The 20,407-nt window shown below is 44.7% G+C and overlaps 1 protein-coding gene across 1 annotated transcript in view; it reads right to left on the reverse strand.

Moving 5' to 3' along the window:
* Window positions 1–20,407, reverse strand: part of EXT1 (exostosin glycosyltransferase 1) — a 284,562-nt gene that overhangs the window by 34,472 nt on the left and 229,683 nt on the right. The window contains exon 2 of the mRNA XM_077847038.1: window positions 718–811. Coding sequence (XP_077703164.1) covers window positions 718–811 — 94 coding nt within the window. The remainder of the gene's footprint in view (window positions 1–717; window positions 812–20,407) is intronic.

Consider the following 20,407-nt stretch of genomic DNA (forward strand, 5'->3'; position numbering starts at 1 on the left):
AGCACACTGGGAAGGACCTTCAGGAGGAGGAAGCGCTTCTGTTGGAGGGCAGAACACAGAAGGGGAGAGAACAGAGAAGCCAGAGGGCAGGAGTGGAGGAGCACAGTCTCAGCCAGGAGTGTGCTCTCTCAAGATCACGGAAGGCTGACTGCAACTCCCAAGTGTAGACGACGTGCACAAGTGTCTCAGCAGGTGAGGCAGCCCCAGAGCTGCACAGCCCCGGAACAGGTGGGCCAAAGTGAGGATGCCGCTCCCTGGGCCTCACTGTCAGAATTTAGAGGCATCAACTGAGTGGGGTGGGCAGAAAAGACGATCTGGGGAGCACCACCGATAAGCCATGTTCCTAAGCTCATGCTCTTGAGACTGGCTTCCAGGAGCGGGGCAGCGTCTCTGCAAGGAGCCCAGCCAGGCCACTGCTGGCCAGTCAGATCTACACCACCACCACTCCAACCCCCTGCCCCCCCGTTTGCAAACATATCCCCGAAGAACCCATCCTCCCTGGTGGTGAAACTGTTTAATCTTCTCAGGCCCAAAGATAGGGAGTAAACCTCTTCCCATCTACCCCTTCCCCCCTTATAGAAAGTGTTGCAGACTTTCTTGGGATAACAGATTTCAGGTGTTCAAGGCCAACTATGCATTCTGTTTAGATCCCAGGTTAAACTCGCCCCGTCTGACTTCAACCCTCAGCCCTCATCCGTGGAGGTTTCAGTCTCTTACCTGCAGAGCCTCCAGAAACCTGAAGGACCCAAGCCTGCGACCACGAGGAACCAGACAGAAAGTGGCATTGTGCAGCATTTCCCGATAATCATACCTAGAAGGAGAGGAGGAGCAATCAGCAAACGAAGACCCATTAGGAGTGGGGGAAGTAAATGAACACCTGTGGGTGCACACCTGCATGAAATTACCCAGAGCAAATCAGGAAATACGCTGGGCTGGGCAGGCAGTTCTCACTTTCCCTTGGGGGAGGTGGGTAGTGGGGGGCAGGTTGCACGAAGGAGAACAAACGTGAACTTTCATGGGGGACAAAGTAATTAGGGTCTTTTGCAAGCAGTACATAAAAGACAAGTCTGCTGGTCCCAGTAACAATTTGGCTTGCCCAGGTTTTGCTTCCAAAAATCAGATTTTTGTGCCTTGATGAAATGTCTAGTTCCCATAAGTTTAAAAAAAAAAATCACAGTGAGAAGTTCTTGTTTAATGCCGTGTCATTCAGCAAAACTAAGACTGTCCTTGTTCCCCACCCCCATGCTATTAAAACCTACTCAGGAAACCTCCATTACAAGCACAAAACATTTACTTTCTCCTTCGAGCTGGAGTTCTTACATTTAACCAAGAATATTCAGCTACGCCAGACAAATACTTCTAAGAATGGCTGACATGACTTTAAGGGAAAGACAAATGAGACAGGAGGAGCTGGCCTAAGAAATGGAGAAGTAAGTATAATAGGAGAAAAAAAACATAGGGGGTGCAGAAAACTGGGGTGCACAAGAGAGGCTTGTTGCTTTGAGTCAAATGCCACTTGATGGTATTACAGGGTTTTTGCACTTGGGAAAAAAAAGGCAAAATATAACATGAGGATCAGCTGTCTCTTCCTGCTGGTGAAGTGCAGGAAAAGCAACGAGCATTTCATTTTGTTGAGGGCTATCACTTTAAAAGTGATGTCCACAAACACATTCCTAAACACGCAGTTTCAGGTTCATTAGGAGTTGAAGCAAACTTGGGAAGCCAGAAATGGCTCGTGTCCTGTGCGAGCCCCGATTCTCAGAGCTAAGATGAAATCACTCTTATTTTTTTTTTTTTTTTTAAATCACTCTCATTTTTTAAGAGCTTCCAGTGCTCGGCAGACAGGTGTGACTTTGACAGAAGCATATGTCACCAGCATTTTCTGACTCTAATAGTCTAATTTAATCATAGCCTCAAGGCATCGGATTCTTCCCTCCTCGTTTTGGGGTACTGATATATACATTTATATTTTTAAAGTCCACATCTATTTTTATATTCTCACACAAACTAGGCATATGGGAGTAAGCCAATTTTCAATTATAAACCCGTCATTAAGAAGAGACATCATGCAAAGGACCATTTGCTTAAACAAGCTTGTACAACTAATTTGCACAAGAAAAGGTCACCGTGAATGGATTAAGATTATCTCCACTGAGAGTAAAATAAAAACCTTTGCTGGATTAATTAAACTGCAAAATAGACTTGAAAGGAGAAAAGATTTTTAAGAGGGCTCATATTTGACTAAGTCAGAAATATTAAATTATGATGGTAATGGCTGCTTCTTTGCTCACCAAACAGAGAGAAATAATTGATAAGTATCTTCAAATTCAACTGTTAAAAATGTTGGGATCGCTACCTAATGAACAAAGAGGGAAATATGTGCACACACACACACACACACACACACACAAATATACCTATAAAGTTTTAACTCAAATTGTTTTAATGTAAAAAGGTCAAACACACTTCAGACTACAGCAAAGTTTAATAAATGCCCAGAATAGAAACCCCTGAGGGATGAGCACAGAAGGTCCTACTCCTCATCATTAAGCTGCTAAAAATGTAAAACCCTATTAATGCTCTGGATTGTAACAAGTTTCAAAGTTGCCAGTTGCAGAATTTACTTTAGGGAAGGAGTGGAGGTAGAGGGAAGGCAGAAAACTTAGAGCAAAAATTCAAATGACAGTTATTCTAGGGTGTTGATTTTTAAGTGGTGGTGGTACAGGAGCAGTATTTGCTGACGTAGAGGATAAAGCTCGCGTGACTGAGGCTTGTGTTCATTCACGCAACAGGTGATGGGAGACTTGGGACGAACATTCTTGCCGCTAGGTAGCTGTGACATTACGAAGAAAACATATGAGCTCTCCAGGACTCAGTTTCCTCATCAGCAAAGTGATGAGAGATTGTTTGAACATCCCCTTATGACTTTATGCTACTTTTAGGTAAGAAAGAAGAATGTCCTTTCAGAATATCCCACTGCTCCTATGTTTCCATAACCCTTGTATAAATAAGTGTGTATATGTGTAGAAGTAGCTATCCGCTCACGTGTCTACAATGCATGTTTAACGTGTGTGTTGTTCCTACAAACACACAAAGACACATAGAGAACATGTACACACAAAACTTACAACAGTAATTTTCAGAATTCTAACCATGTTCACTCAGCCCACGAACCAGCTCCTCCTCTGGGCTCTAGTGATGGAACCTGCGATTTGTGAGTGTGTTCCAAATGAAGGATAATGATGCCCTGCAAGGAGGACAGTCTTTATAGGTGGGCCACACGTGTGTTTGGCACCCTTCTACTCAGCCCTTCAATGGACCCTCCTCTCCATTTTGCCATGTTCACACACCCCACCTCTACTTCCTTCTAAATGCTTAAACTCATTCTTTTTTTTTTTTTTTTCAGTCATTTTCTCAAGAAACACAATGTTCCAGGCCCTGTTCTAGTCCTGCAGATGTTGTGTGGAGAAGATCCCACTTTAGTTGTTAGACCTACCAGAGAATCCTCTGATAATCCAGAAATGCAGATGAGAACTGAGGCTATAATCTGCTGAGGGTAATTGCATCATAAAGTATGTTCGCGAAGGCTAGCCTTGCACAGTGAGGCACTAGGAACTCTGGAGACACTCTCCCTAGCATAACAACAATTTAGCTGGTAAAAATTATAAAAACATTCACTTAAAGTTTCTGGAAACTGTCCTAAGGATATAATGACAAATGGAAAAACATTTGTTCAAGAAAACCTACCAGATCTTGGCAAGAACAGTGAGCGTCTGTGGCATTTGAGCCATGACCTGCTCCATTACCAACCCCTCCCAACTCCGCCTTCTAGAAGCTCTATCTCAGGCAAGTTCAGTCAAGAAGACTGGGCTCCCTCTCCTCCCAGTTCCCGTCAAGAAAGTGAAAAGACAACCCTTAGAAAAAAAAGAATTGCAAATCTTCGAATAAGAGGCTTGTATCCAAAATATGTAAGGAATTCTAACATTCAACAATCAAGAGACAAATAATCCAATTTGAAAACATACCACGGATTGACTAAATGTTGTTCCAAAGGAAATATACGAAGTGCCAAGCACGTAAAAAGATACTCAACATCATGAGCCATTAAGGAAATGCAAATCACCCACGAGGATGGCTACCATCAGGAGAACAGGTGCTGACAAGGCTGCAGAGAAACTGGAACCCTCACATATTGCTGGTAGGGAGGTAAAACGGGTACAGTCACACTGGAGAAAAGTTTGGCAGTTTTGTTTAAAACTAAAAATGGGGGATCCCTGGGTGGTGCAGCGGTTTGGCGCCTGCCTTTAGCCCAGGGCGCGATCCTGGAGACCCAGGATCAAATCCCACATTGGGCTCCCAGTGCATGGAGCCTGCTTCTCCCTCTGCTTGTGTCTCTGCCTCTCTCTCTCTCTCTCTCTGTGACTATCATAAATAAATAAAAATAAAGCCCATTTAAAAAAAAAAAAAAACTAAAAATGGGATTAGCATATGACCCAACAATTGCACTCTTGGGCATTTATCCCAGAGAAAATGAAAACTTATTTTCACATAGAAACTTGTCCATGAACGTTCACAGCAGTTTTATCCTTAATAGCCCCAAATGGGAAACTATCCAAATGTCCTTCAATGGGTGAATGATTCAACAAACTGTGGCACATCTATAGCCTAGAATAGTTCTCAGCAATAAAACGAAATGAACTCTTGATACACACAACATCCTCAAGGAAATTATGTTAAGTGAAAAAGTCGATCTCAAAAGGATATATACAGCATTTTGCTAATATTTATATAGCATTCATGAAATAACAATTGTAGGGATAGGTAACAGATTAGCGGTTACCAGGGGTTAGAGACGGGGGAAGAAAGATAAGGAGAGGATGGGTGGAGTGAGGGAGAGATAGCCTTCTTAAAGGGACTAATTCTCTCTCCCCAATTAAGTTTAGAAAATGTATATCACATCAAAATGATAAACTTCTTTAAAACAAAAAGTAGGGCAGCCTGGGTGGCTCAGCGGTTTAGCGCTGCCTTCTGCCCAGTGTGTAATCTTGGAGACTCAGGATCGAGTCCCACATTGGGTTCCCAGCATAGAGCCTGCTTCTCCCTCTGCCTGTGTCTCTGCCTTTCTCTCTCTCTGTGCCTCTCATGAATAAATAAATAAAATCTTAAAAAAAAAAAAAAAAGTAACACACGATATCCTAAGCAAGAAGGTAAGCAGATAAGGCATGTACCTCATTTCAGAGAACGTTCAGCTTTAATTAATAAATGGTTTTGTTACCCTTTTCAGATGGGTATTAAACTCCCCATTTGTACGTGGTGACATAGAAGTTAGAACAGTTTTCATAAATGACTGCAAAGGAAAATGCAATAAAACGACACGACCTGAATTTAACCTAGAAACCAGGAACCACTCTATGGCCATAATAATTTTCTCCTTAAAGTTGTACTGAATAATGGATGGGATACACCCCATTTAAAATGGGCCATGTAATAATGCATAATTGAAGTCCTTCCCCTCCATATGAAACACATTTTTGCTGGCAGCAATTTAGTGCACCTGAGGGGGGGTGCAGTGTGGCAAGTGCAGGGGTTCTTCAAACATGTTCTCCCAGCCAGGAGCATCACCTGCACCACCTGGGAACTTGGTAGAACTGGGAATTCTTGGCCTCGCCAAGACCCACTGAGGTAGAAACTCCAGGGGAAGGGCCCAGAATTCTGTTTTAATAAGCCTTCCAGGTAATTAGGATGCATCCTAAATTTTACACTAAGAGCTCAAAAAAAAAAAAAAAAAAAGTGAGTTAAAAGGTCAGGAATACAAAGCTTAGTGAATAAGCAGATTTAGACATAGCCAAACCTGGGTTCAAATTTCACCTTTGCTATTTACAAGCTGAGTGATCTTGGGGAAGTTATTTGTCTAAATCTTAGCTTCCTCGTTGGCAAAGTGGAGATACTTCTACCATGAGGCTCAGATGATACCATTTAACTCAAACACGGGCATATCATAAACAGCCCATAAATGGTAGCTATTATCATTTATGGCTCAGAATATAATGGAAAACAGAGCCCACTTGAACAGTTAGAAGACCTTGCTTGAGGAATTTGGGTTCTGGATCTACCGCTTTGTATGAGGTCCTGTGCAAACGGAGTTCTCTGTGCTTCAAAGTTGTGAAGGCCAAAGGAGATCATGTCCAGACCCTATAAACTGCCACGTGAGGTGCACCTGCAAGTTACTGTGGTAAATGACCTCAGGATGAGAGGAATAGAACTATTTTATTTTTAAAGTAACAATGAAATAAAGAAAGTAAAGAAAGAACAGATCCGCCAAGACCGAGCCGGAGAGAAATGCAGGACAGACCCTTTAAAACAGAATGCAAACAGAAGCTGGGAATCACAATAGAACAGCAGCTTCTAATTGAAAGGATTCTGCCTTATTATCAAAAGCTACGGAGACAAGGATGCTGCTGGTGCAGGGTGCCAACTGGTCCTCCTGCGCTTCCCACAATTCCTCCGTAGCATGCACAATTGCCACAAGAGCCTGCTTTTTGCTAATCAAAGACGGTAGGCAAGAAGCAAGTGATCCAGCCTCTCATCCCTGTAGCCAGACAATTCTAGTCTCCCCATGTTGCTACAGTTTGTCTCAAGTATTTATTTGTGAAGTAAGCAAACATCTACGCTATCTGTTCCCTCCAGTCTGCCTCCTCATAAGTACTTAATCTTCTCTGCTTACACCCAGGTTTGAATCACATCCCTTAAGAGAAAAAGAAAGAAAACAAAAACAATTTATGATGCTGTAGTTCCACCAAGTACACGGGGAGAAGGGAAATAAAATAACTTCCTCAGCATCTCCTCTGTGCTTTCTTTTATTCGATCAACAAACATTAATTAGTTGAATGCCTGCCGTCAAGCACTACTCAAGGAACTGATGGTCCAGTGAAAGGCAGATGCGTTATTGTTATTCGGTGAGGGAATATGATGATCAATGATTGTTATTTAGCAATAGGATGGAGGCGCAAGGTGCATAACGACGCAGAGAAAAACAAGAGTGACAACCTGGCTTTGGTGGGGAGACTTGAGGAGCACGAGTGCCTCCAGGACGAAGGGAAAATGAGCTAATTATTAATGGAAGAGGGAGGATCAGCATGGCGAGGCTGAAAGGAGGCAGTGGGCATTTTGGGGGGTAAAAACCGCATGGCAAGAACAGATATCAGGATGAGAGAACCGACCACAGTTGGGGAGGGGTTGGGAGGAGAGGAGGGAATGAAACTGCTGGTAAAGGTGGGGTCCCAATGGAACAGCTGTGTGTGGTGTCTCCTGGAGCTCAGATATGATCCACTGCAGTGGTTGCGAGTCACCGAAGGGCCTAGCAGAGGAATGACACGTTCCCAATGGGATTCTTAGGATTTGATAGAACACAACTTCACAGGGGAGTGCTTAGCTCAGTCTGATAACCTTGCTAACAATGCAGGTCACAGCAACAGAGCCATTAGGGCACCAACTCCAGACTTTCTGGTTGTAAGAGTATCTGCCACCCACCACGTCACGCTGCCTCCTTGGTCAGCTCACATAAATGCAGAGACTAAAAATACATTTCTTTCTTTCAAGATTTTATTTTTAAGTAATCCCTACACCCAATGTAGCACCCAAACTCACAACCCCCAAGTTCAAGAGTTGCGCGCTCCACCGACTGAGCCAGCCAGGCAGCCCTGAAAATACATTTCTTATGGAGCAAAGTCCTAAGCAGTTCACCTAGTTTTGAGCACTAGTAACAGATGGCTACCACCAAGAAGACCCGGTCTCCTCTACTCAAAACTCTGCATCACGTCACACCAGCAGTTCAGTCCAAGATGGTGCTGTTTTTTTATTAATCATGTTGCTGTAGACGCTTTCTTGGCCTTTACAGATTGAACACATAAAATTTCAATTGTTTTTGAGAAAATCCAAAGTCCCTAACATGTAATAACCCAAGGCATAAATGTGAACTGAGAAACATATCTTTTATTTAGAAAATGGGTCCAGCCGGCCACCACAGTATGGCTCTTTGATGCCCTGTGAGCATACACACAGAGAAGTACAGGCCCCTGTGGTCTTTGAGAACTCAGGGGACCCACGAAGCCTCAGTTTCCTCACCAGCTACTCATGTAACTTTTGTGCACATGAATGAGCTCCAGCATTGGGTAAGTGCCATGAGTTACACTCAGGTGTGGTGCTGAACCTAGTGGACCACATCACCTACAGCCTCAGGGATGCTTAGTGGCCGGGGTCGGAAGGCACTCGCTATTTGGAGATGGTGTGATTTCTCATGCTGGCAAGTCTTGCTTGAGCACTGCCTGCTGCTAGAACCTCAGGGGCACCCGGTCATGCCACAGCTTAGGAATTTATTTTTTTTATAATGCTCCTCAGAATGCAACCGTGGGTCCCGGGCAGAGAGCGATGGTTGGCTACAATGAGGGACGGGTATCTACATTCATCCTTTCACATTTCTTGGCTATCCACAGAAAATCATGCCCTTTTTATTGTCCATTTGTAATCGATTTCAACGTAGGGAAGGGAGGGAGGGAACATTTTGCAGGGCTCTAGCTAGGGGCATGAGACCCCATGGAAGCGTGGACTCTTGCACACACATGATCTCACTTAAACCTCACAGCCACACCGTGGTTATGCCAGCTTCCCACAGGGAAGAAGAGAGTCAAGAGACACTTGGAAGCAAACACGCTGTCTGAATACACTGGATCATAACCTCATTTTGTGTCAAAATTCCCCCACCCTGTCTCTACCCAAAACATCTACGGACAACTCAGAACTTTAAACTTCGACTGCATGGCCATCACCACCGACATAAACTAATGAAAACAGCATGCGCCAGGTGCACCTCTTCCCTCAACACGGGTAAAAGGCCACTTGGTGGCCTTCTCAGTTAAATAGCAGCCACTTGGTTCCCCCTCAGTTAAATAGCAGCTCAATGGCTAATATGTAAAAGCAAGTGATAAAATATGACAGCCATTGGAGGTAACAATTATTTTTTTAAAGATTTACTTATTTGAGAGAGAGAGAGAGAGAGAGAGGCGGGAGAGGTGAAAAAGGAGAGGGAGAGAGAATCCCAAGCCGACTCTGCACTAAGCACTGCGCACAGAAGCTGAAATGGGGCTTGATACCATGACCCTCGGATTGTGACTTGAGCTGAAATCAAGAGCACCCGGCTTAATCGACTGAGCCACCCAGGTGCCTCTAAAGGTAACAATTTTAATAATGATACCTCTACCCCCCCACCCCACCCCCTCCACACACACATACACTGATCACACGTTTCCTGCAGGCAGGGCAACACCCTGTCCTCATTATTGCATTTTATCCCTACAACAATATGTGAAACGCCCCATTTTACAGGTGAAGTAGAGCAACAAAGGTTTTACGAGGCTTATACAAGAGAGGACATTGAACAGAATCCACAATATACTCTCTTGCCTCCCAGAGCTGCTGAGAGGGAAGGAGTGACACGGTGACAGCAGCGGAGGTGAAAATGAAAGACCTCTACCACACTGTGCCCGGTGATCTCAGATGCTGTCTGATGGAGGTGATGGGAGCACCAGCTTCTATGCTCAGCAACACCAAATTTCAGATCGCCCCAAGACAAATGCAACTCCAGGACCCGTGGGTCTCAACAACTCTCTGGTTAGAAAGAAAGCATTTCTGGAAATGCTGCATAAAGCGTCACCTGGGTACAGGGGGACAGAAGAGGGAGGGAGGGGAAAAAAGCCAGCAGCAACAATGACCTCGTGTGGAGAAACGGGTCTGCTGGAGGTACACCAAGGTCTGGGCTGCAGGAGCTAAATGTCTGTGACAGGCCCGAGGGCAAGTGGGAAGCCCGAGGTCATTATCTTACCATTAGCTCTCACCAGGCTCTGCGCCCAGGAGCCTGGCCAAGGGGAGTGGGGCTGACAGCACCAGCCTGGAGCATCTGCCCTGAAGGGCAGCCCCCCCTCAGGGACAGGCCGAGGCTGGGCAGCAGGCAGTGGCAGGGGCACGTCTCAGCACGCCCCCCCTTCCTTCCCCTGCCCTTCCTGCGCTCCTGGAGGAAGCCTCACAGAGCCCCGAGTCTTGGCCAGAGACCCCCTTGCTGCTCACACAGCGCCCCCGGGCTGACCTGTCTATTGCTCATGCTGTATTAAGTCACCCATTTTCTTGTTTTCTTTCCCTGGGCTCCAGGAGACAGGGCCCTGGTCCTATTTTCTGTTGAACTAGCCCCCACCCCCGCCCCCCCACCAGGGCCTGGTTTATAGCAGCCACTCGAAAAATAGTAAATGGATGGCAAATGCTCAGATGCTCAGCATCTGTTAGGTGTGCAGGGGCTTTATTTTTGTCTTCCTCTTGTATATTTTCTTTTTTTTTTGTTTTTTTAAAGAGATTTTTTATTTTTTTAAGATGTTTTAAATTAATTAATTCATTCATTCGTTCATGAGAGACACAGAGCGAGAGAGAGGCAGAGACACAGGCAGAGGGAGTAGCAGGCCCCATGCAGGGAGCCTGACATGGGACTCGATTCCCTGTCTACAGGATCATGCCCTGGGCTGAAGGCAGTGCTAAACCGCTGAGCCACCCGGGCTGCCCCTTTTGTACATTTTCTATGCCTTCTTTTCTCTCTTTTTAAGATTTTATTTATTTATTCATGAGAGACACACAGAGGCAGAGATATAGGCAGAGGGAGAACCAGGCTCCCTGCGGGGAGCCCGATGCAGGACTTGACCCCAAGACCCTGGGATCATGACCTGAGCCAAAGGCAGATGCTCAACCACTGAGCAACCCAGGGGCCCTCTGTCTTTATTTCTAAAGGGCTGGCAACGTGTTAAAAATTTCATTTTCTTTCTGCACACTGGTGAGAGTGGGAAATTTGTTTTACCGGCCCTGATAAATAGCATTATTTGCACATCGAGTCAAACGTATGGGCAGTACTACTCAAAGTGAACCCTCTTCTGGCCTGCCTTCACGTCTGAGCTGAAGAAGGAAAAAAACAAAAAACCAAGAAAAAAAAAAAAAAAAGAAAAAAACCAAACGGTACAACCTCCTCCTGGCTTCATAAGGATAAACACTGCTTGGTCCAAAGGTGGTGACTCCCCAGCCCCCAAAGAAAACTGGGCCCAACCCAGGGCTCTGACCACTTCCCTTCTTGAGCCAAGACATTCCTTCCCGCCTGGCCAGACTTGGCCAGCCCTGGGATTAGGAGGATGTCTGGAATTCCTGCTGGGCTGCTCTCATCACCAGGGCAGGTACTGCAGAGTGGCTGCCCAGTGGTGAAGAGGACATGCCCTGCATTCTTTGTCAGCGCATAAGCCTTTCGTCTGGTCCTTGCACTTAAATGATTATAAAATACCTTGAGAATCCAATTACAGTTAATGAAATGACAGCTGGCTCGGCTAACCTCACCTTCCTAACCCTGCTCCTATTTTTGCCATTCCCGAGGCCTACCTCCTGACTTGGACAGTCAGGGCCAGCTCACTTCTGGGCCCTTGGCGCTGAATCAGCAAATGAGGCCTCAGAAGTCTGCGGAGGTGAAGATCTGCATCCTCCAGAAATTATGAGGACACCAACATAATATGGCAGCTGTGTGAGGCTAGCTGACTACGAAAAGTTTATTCTTTCCCCTCTGGGTACATGAATATATCAATGTACAGGTGCAAATGTGTCTGTGTGACATACAAATCTGTGTTATGGTTAGCGACCTGATGGCACATATTGTTTATTTAGCAGATATTGTTTATTTAGCAGATTCAGCCTCTTGTGAGGGTTTGGTCACTGGAGATGAGAAAGGCCCATAAATCCAGACTCTGCCATTTCCTTCAGAAGAACAACAATGCCCTGGGGGAGAGAGTCTGAGGCTCAGTGTCCCCCCTTCCTTCTCCTCCAGCTGGCTCTGCTCAGCCCAGTTCCCCTGCAGAAGCAGCTAAGGACCTAGCCACCTCCTAGGTGGCCTCATTTTCAGAAGGGCCTGTGGGACAGAGAAAAGTTAAGTCCCAATAGGGGAGGGGTAGACCAGGTGGCTCGTAAGATGCCATCATGCTCTGGTATTTGCTCACTGGACGAATGGATTCCAAGCAGCTCCTGCGTGCCAGGTAGCACACTGAACACAGGGTAACTAAAGATGCAAACACCCAACGGTTTTTGTAATTACACTGGAACCCCAGTCTCCCCACGCCCCTCTTTCTTAGATCTCCTTAATTCTACTCCTTTGGGTCTTCCCGAGAACAGAGTAACAAGAAGCACGTTCTGGTTCATATTAGTTTCAGGTCTGAATAAGATCAATCTTATAGGTTCAATCCATTTTCCACAGAGCAACCAAAGATACCCCGAAAATGTTAACACCAAGGCTGAACCCCCCCTCCCCACCGCCAGCGGCTCCTTGCAGCGCTTAGAATAATATTCACACCCCTTGCCCTGGCCAACAGGATTCCATGAGAACTGGCCTGTGTCCACAGGTCAGATTGCCCCTCACCATCAAGTCCATCTCCTGGGCTTGAACTTGCTCTGCCCTCTGCCTTGAGTATTCTCTCCCCATCTGCCCCAAGATGCAAATCAGCATTCAGAGAAACAGGCCCTCCTTGGAGAGGCCTTCCCAGACCAGCCTGTGTTCTCAGCACGCACTGTCCCATTGTCCCTGTCTCCTCTCTGTCCTAGGATTTAGCACGTCTGAATTCACCCGTCAGCCTGTGTTCCCAGCTCACTCTCGTTCTCCCTCGATATCATATATATACCATGAGAAAAGGAGCTTACCTGCTCTTATTCGCCCTATGACCTCAGCACCTAGACCTGTGCCTGGACCATGGTATATGTGCTGCCAAAGCGAGCCCATGTGCCTGGGCCATGGTAGTCTTAAGAAATAAGTATTGTTGAATGAATACCAGATCTCCTCTCATTGCTCAGGGAATACCTACGAGGTCACAAAGTGTCCAAGTTGCTGGCCACGTGTGCAAGGATAACTCTTAGGACAACGTTCCAAAAGAGCACAGAAGAACACAGAGAAATTCTCTTCGGTCTTTTTTTATGTGTGTGTGTATGTGCAATACCAGCCTCATTTCTCTGGTTAATGTTAAGATTCATCAACTGCTCTAAATGCCATCTGCTATGAAAGCAAAATCTCATTAAAAATGTCTTTGGAGAAAAAAAAAAAGTTTTTTTTAAAGGATACCTTTAAGAGAGGTTTATGCAGAGTGATAGGATGAAACCTGCATGAACAAACATGAGAAACTATAGCTTCTGGTCTTGACTTTGTCTTTAGCTGTTTGATTTTAAGCAAGCTTTTGTTCTAAATCCATTCTTGTTTATACCATGGACCACTCATACTAGTCTAACTTACCTAACAAGGTCTACCGAGGATCTAATAGGACAGAGTACATGAGAACTTCATGTAAAACTAAAGTGCCCCTGAGAACCTTATGTAAACAAAAAGTGCCTGGGAGTACCAGGGAACACAAGGCAAGCACTTTCTTGGAATGGTCTTTGTTTATGAGGAGGCCATGATGTAGAGGATGTCAAAGGCATTGTTTTGTTTCTCGTCCTCTTTTTTGAGTTCCAAATTATTATGGCCTCTACCCTAAACCCATCCAATGCTTCAGAAGTGCAGACCATTTTCCAAAAGAAGCATCTGGAATAGCTAATTTGTTACCAAAGCCAATGATGAAACACACACAATCCTGGAAAGGTCTGGACAGCCAGCCACGATCCCCAGGGCTCCACTGTGTTCATTCTCAGCTATTAGCCAATCGGTCTGCTTTCAGGGTATGAATCTGTAATGAAGATGGCTCAGAACTCTTGGCTACAGGGCCCTTAAAGAGAGAGCAGTTATGTCACATGGAACGTCGTGTTGCTTGGTTTCCACCAAGGTATCTTGGCTTTTAAATAAACCGTCAAGTAAAACTTGGCATCAAAACACAAAGTGAGTAACTTCCTTTGTAGAGGAGCTGACAGCTCGGCTGTGTGTCAGATAGACAGCTGCTGAGAGTCAGCTCCAAAGGCGACTGCGTCCTCTCTGGTTGGGGCTGGTGCCACCAACCGCCTTCCTCGGGGTTAAGGCAAAGCAACATTTAGGAACCATCTTTATGTAAAGTTAACCCCACAACACCCATCGACCACATCCGTCTCCACGAGTGTTGGTTTTGGAATTATAAAAGTTTTGGAGGTGTGAAAACATAATTGGAAAACTTTTTTTTCCTGCTTAAAGGGCTAATTGATTTCACAGGTGTTTAATTATCATTTGCTGTGAGATAATACCTTGTAGCGCCATAAAAAAATGGATTTAATTTTCGAGTGCTTGCAAAACCACTGCCAAAGCCAAGTGGAGAGCTAAAGCTAGATAATTATTCTATAAATCAAACACACTGCCTCCTTTCTTTGAAATTTTTAATACTTGGAGATAATGATATCTGACAACCTTGAAACTAACATGAAAAGGATTTTCCTGCCAAGTGCCAAAAGGCAACCACTGGAGCATTTTAGGCAGTTTGGTTCATTACTAGTGACTTGGGCAGCCTTGAGGTCCTGCCTGTGGGCTCCCAAAACAGGCCAAGGGTAAGGGCATTGGTGTACGTCAAGACAGAGTATTCTCTATCAAGATCAAATGGCCACATGTCCAATAAGGTCCACAGAAAAACAGGAATGAAACCCAAACCACTCTTAGCACAAACAACTGCCTGAAAACAACTGTAACTCTCTGAGCCCAAACTCAGAGTCCTGGAATGTGGAACGTGGAGGTTTTTCAACTTGATCAATGAATACTTTCCTATCTCATGCTTACGGCACAACACTTGTGCTTTCTGTAATAACAAGAGAGAGAAAAATCATGAAATCAAAAAAAAAAAAAAAAAAAAAGAAGAAGAAGTTAACAGCTGGAAGGCACCACAAAGATCGTCCACTCCCAACATCCCAGATGAAAACAGCAAAGCCAGGAGAGGTCAAGTAACTTGCCCAAGATACCACCACCAGGGGCAGAAGCAAGATAAAAAGGTGAGTTCTGAGCAAGCAGCAGAAGAAAGAGATGGCTTGAAAATAGATTTGGAGTCCCAATCTCATCCAAAATCTAAAACTAAAAGAAGGAATTTTTTAAAAGGAAAAAAGAAAAAAATCATTCCGTAAGAGGAGTGGCTATTTCTTCAACAGAGCCCAGTTTCTGTGCAAGTGCTGAAGCTGCCTTAAATAACCGTATGGGGGTTTTTAGTTGGAGCCACGTTTAAAATTTTTTTTCTCCTACTTTTATTCAAAAGCTGCCGAAGTCATAATACATTCCATTAGATTAAGTGTGCTTAAATGATTTAAGAAAGCAGGGCGATCTGGTGGGGCACACACACTATTTAATTTAATGCCTGTGTGTTGAATGTACACACCCCACAAATTGGTGTACAGTATGGATTTTCAATGGTTCAAGGTGGCCTTTATAGTAATGGTTAAGGTATTGTAAGGCAAAAATGCAGTACCATTCTTGGACAATGTGCTTGGGTCCTCCTAGTAAAATACGAGCCCAACACATGTAGGCAGGGCAGGCAGGGAAAATGTGGGTCCTCATGTAGACTTGAAGGGGTAGGATGGACAAGCATTCACAGGGACCAGCTTGGAAATTGCAAGGGAAACTCTTGTTTTTGATAAAAATGATGGTAGCAATTAGAACTAACACTTCCTGTGAGCTTATTGCATGCCCAATCTTTTGCGAGGCACATTATATTTGGCCATTTGATCTTCCAACAACCCGGCAGGGTAGGTAATATTATGTCTCCTACTCTATAGGAGAAAGAATTGAGGATTATATCTAAATTGTCTACATTCATTTAATAAGCAGGCAGGTGGGATTTGAACTCAGACATTCTGACTGTAGGGTCCAACTTATTGTGTAGTAGCACAATGCCTCACTTCTAGAATGCTTCTTAAGAGATGTCCCATGGACGACCTAAGTGAGCTCTGTCTTGAGGGTCATCATGAGAACTGCTCTGGCATCTCCTGGACTGATTCCCGGTCTTCTGGCTGGAGACAGGCCTGGCACTGCACCAGCTCTTTTATCTGGCTCTGAATTAGAGAAATTGTACTTCCTGGGGTCACCTCCAATCTGAAGTATCACTCCCAGATCCTGGGGGGTAGACAGAGCAGGTAAGAAACAAATGGCTGTGCATGTGCTCTATTTTATCCCAGATAGGACCACTTTTAGAATATAGAAACCTCAAGTCCTCTTTGTAAGAATTTATATAATTTCACATTCCCTATTCACCACAGGGCTTTGGTACCAAGACCCACAACACATTTTTTAGTTACCTGGAAAACTGTGTGGAACCCTTCCTATGTGTGCAGGTCCCTAAGGCCGTATGAACAGGATGGAAGAGACATAAAGTAAACACTGTAGGAGACACTGGCATCTCATTCGTGCAATCACTTATGCACCTATCCACCCACCTACCAATAACACTTATTGTGGGGGCTCCTGGGTGGCTCAGTCGGTTGAGCATCCAAATCATGATTTCAGCTCAGGTCATGATCTCAGGGTGGTGAGAATGAGCCTGGGCATGGAGCCTGCCTGAGATTCTCTCTCTCTCTTCCCTACTCTAAAAAAATGTAATAATAACTTTTTGTGAACCTCCCTAGGAACCAGGCATACCATCACTAGGAGCAAGGAATACATGGTGAACAAAAATTCATCATCGTCATCATTACATTTCTTTACTTTATAGAATTTCCAGGCTTGTTGGGGAGACTGATACTAAATAATTTTTAATGAGAGTTCAAAGGAGAGACTAATGGTACTCCAAGAGTACACAGAAGACAGTGACCTTGTCAGGATGAGGGGACTGAGTCGAGATTGAAGGGTCAAGCAGGCCTGGGGCTAAGAGGAAGCACTGGGTGTTGACAGCAACCCAAGATGGCCTGGGTGCAAAGACCATGGAGAAATTTAAAATCCGTTTGGGAAAAATAAATAAATAAATAAATAAAATAAAATCCATTTGGGCACGTGAAATACGCACACTATGTACAACTAGCCATCTCAACAAGTCAAAACTCTTGGAATATTTGTAGAAATCAATGGTATGGGCTTCTTGCTCCCCAGAAGCATGAGTGTGTTGAAAGCCTGCCTGTCTGGACGGATAAGCACTTTTGTCAACTGCATGGAATGTTCTAGATTCTACACACCTGATAAGCAGTAGCACTGGGCAGCGGGTCTGAACCCATGTTACAGGCCTGAAAGCTGCGGCAGGAAAGAGCCTTGCCATCCTGATGAGAGCTTGTGAGAGCTACTTCGGACTACTCCATTCACTGTACCTGTTCTCCCCCCCCTCCCCCAGGACCTGCCAACTCACCTTATTTTAGCACGTATTTATGAGCCCCTTTTCCTGTTGCCACAAAATTCTACAAGCTCTGTAGAGATTGTGCCGAGTCCCTAAATAATCATATTTTCACAGTAATTAAAAGCCAAATTCCCCAACTCCCTAAATGCTACGAGCAGCTTGAATGCCTGTATTTTGCCCTCACGTTGAACATCTCTAGGGTGAAGGAAATCATGAGAGAAGAGGCAGAGATGACATAATGGCAGAGAGAGGCAGCCTCACAGTGCAGTGGAAGTGGGTCGAGAGGAAAAAGAAGCCAGGGCTCCCGCTGGGCGGGCACACTCGGGAGCAGGCCCTGGGGTCTGGCTTTGGCCCGTCCTCGAGTGCTGGCTCTGTGGGGCCTGGCCCAGGGCCCGCGGCCGGGAGAGGCCCTGTGAAGGCATCTCCCTGCCACTGGGATGTGTCCTTCCTGCTGGTTTAATAGTCCTTAAGGTGAGGGGGTGAAAGAGGGAATTTCAGTTATTAAAGCATTAGCTTGGATTGGAGCCGGGAACAAAAAAATAAAAGCTACAACTGGGCTTCGCCCAACAAGGACATGGCTTTCATGCATCTGCCTCCTAGACTCATTTAGGGATTATGGGACCTCCCGAAGAACCTCCGACACAGTAAAATAAAGATCGTATTGTGAGGTCAGACCAGAGCAAACCGCACTGCCACTACTGGGTCATTAAGGCTGCTAATCCCTTAGGGAAAAAACCGGAAGAAAAGGTTGGGGCAAAATCTATATCCGTATTTCAACATCACAAAATAAATTTTCCATTCTTTAAGTCAGAATCCTGCCTAGAAAAAGAAAGCTTATGATAAGAGTCCAGCGAAAGGCTCCCAGTAAAAAAATCAAATAAATAAATAAATAAATAAATAAATAAATAAATAAATAAATAAATAAAATTCACACGCAGAAATAACAATAACGCTAAGCACAGGGCAACTGCTGCAATTGGTAGCACACGGCTATACAAAGCACTGTGCTCGTTGCTCTGCACGGTGTATCACAATCTGAAGTTAGTATGATTAGCCCCATTTTATAACTGAACACGGAGGCTGTCAGAGGTTCAATAATCTGCCCCAAATTATATACCCAGTATATAAAGGCAATTAGAATTCAAATATGGTCTGTCCAAATCTGGAGTATGAGAACCTGCTGTACCTTCAGCAGTGTTTTGTGCTGGCAGTATTTGATGTCTTGAGAAGAAAGAGGCACAGATGAGATCCTTCAAAGCATTAGCACTGAAACTATTTTGACACTTGTTCCAACAGGTAATTCAAATAAAGTAGTACCAAACCATACTATACAGACCTAACATGTACGCTGACATTAAAATGGCTTATTTCTAAGTTTTTCCTGATTGCTGCCTTCTGGATAAGTTAATGCATTTGTTGTCTGGTTTCCTCTCTCTCTTTCACATCCCTGCTCTGATAGGGTGGTAGGTACTCTCTCAGGGGGTCTGACATCATCCCGAACCGAGAAAAACCAAGGTAAGCTATTGGTCTGTTCAGTTTACTTGACACTGTAAAATCCTTCCATGCTAAATCACTCAGTGATGAAACACACAGGCACAAAACCCATCTGCCATTCCACACCTTCCCCTTTGGGGACTCAGAGGAGACTACAGAATAATAGTGAGGAAGAATAAGTTAACAACTATTTAATAATCTTTAAAAGAAGGAAAAGACCCTATAATTTAGAGTGTCCTTAAAACTTAAAATGAAGCTGGCTTTACGTTTTTGCTACTTTGATGTGGAAATCTGGAGGCTGTGGTGTGAGGTGAGATACTCTTAGATGGATATTAGCTAAATCCTTGTAAGGCAGCACAAGTTATAAAAAGCTACAAAGTACCCACCTGAGTTCATGTTCACATAGCCGCGTCCCCAACACAACAGCAGTGGAGTGTCAGAAATGCTACCCACTTAGCCTTCGGCCCGCAGACCTGCCGGGCATCCTTTGCTGCGCCTACTTATAAGCTAATTCATAATTTACACACAGTACCCAGGCACGCAAGCTACGACATAAAACATTTATTGACAAAGGGACTGGTTTGTCATTTTAAAATAATTATGTTTCTTTAAGCAAACTGGCAAATTCACCCTTCTCCAATTTACTTATTAAGTCTTATAAACAATTTAAGTCCTTATTTGCGTGCGTGTGCAGGAAGAGGAGAGTCTGTTTTCTCTCTGAAACTTTTCGCTCGTGAACTCGTGAAGACTGAAAAATGTGTGATGACCCTATCTCCTGGAGCTCTCCTGCAGAGACGGCATTCCGTCAACGCTGCAAATCTGGTCACCATGCTACACGCAGGGATACTGATGTTAAACAACAGATTTCAGCCTGTGGACACAAGCATGAAACTCTGACTTCAGACTTGCAAAACCCACACAACAGAAGGTGTGCGACTCTGATGAAAATCTAGGCCCTAGGGATGCCGGGACATGTGCTCCAGAAGCAAACCATGCTTTACCATTAATTCTGTTGCCAGCAGGATAAGAACGTGTGGCCGAAACTCCAGCACCGTCCCGGTGGCTTTTAAAGACTTGGATGGCCAGCATTAACTGCACAGGGTAATGCCATCCACGAAGAATGCAGCCACCTGATTCAACCAGTAGATGGGGCACAGCCACATGCAAGTGTCCCTACTGAACTCAGCTGGTGAGAAAGAACAGGCCCTGCTTCCTCTTCCTTAGCTCTCAAATAGTAAAAAACGATATACTATATGGGGGGGGGGGGGGGGGGGGGCAGACCTCATCTTTAGAAGAGGACGTGATTATTTCCTGGACTTCTCTTTCACTCCTAGTACAATGTACATAAAACAGGGTAAAGACTGGTCGGACTGGGGGGAATGAGAATTGGCTAGCTCAGAAGGGAGAAATGCTCTGCACACACCACTGTGCATATATTCTATAAAACACATCGGTTACTCTGTCACTTACTTATTTTAACTTTGGACTAATATCTTCTGAGTGCCTATGATATGTTGGCACTACACTGGGTTGGATGCTAAATCTATAATGGGGACTCCAACAGAAATGGGGTGTGCTCCGTCATCTACTGTGGGATACAAACCCTG

The sequence above is a fragment of the Canis aureus genome, chromosome 14, assembly GCF_053574225.1.
Source record: "Canis aureus isolate CA01 chromosome 14, VMU_Caureus_v.1.0, whole genome shotgun sequence".
NCBI classification, from domain to species: Eukaryota; Metazoa; Chordata; class Mammalia; order Carnivora; family Canidae; genus Canis; species Canis aureus.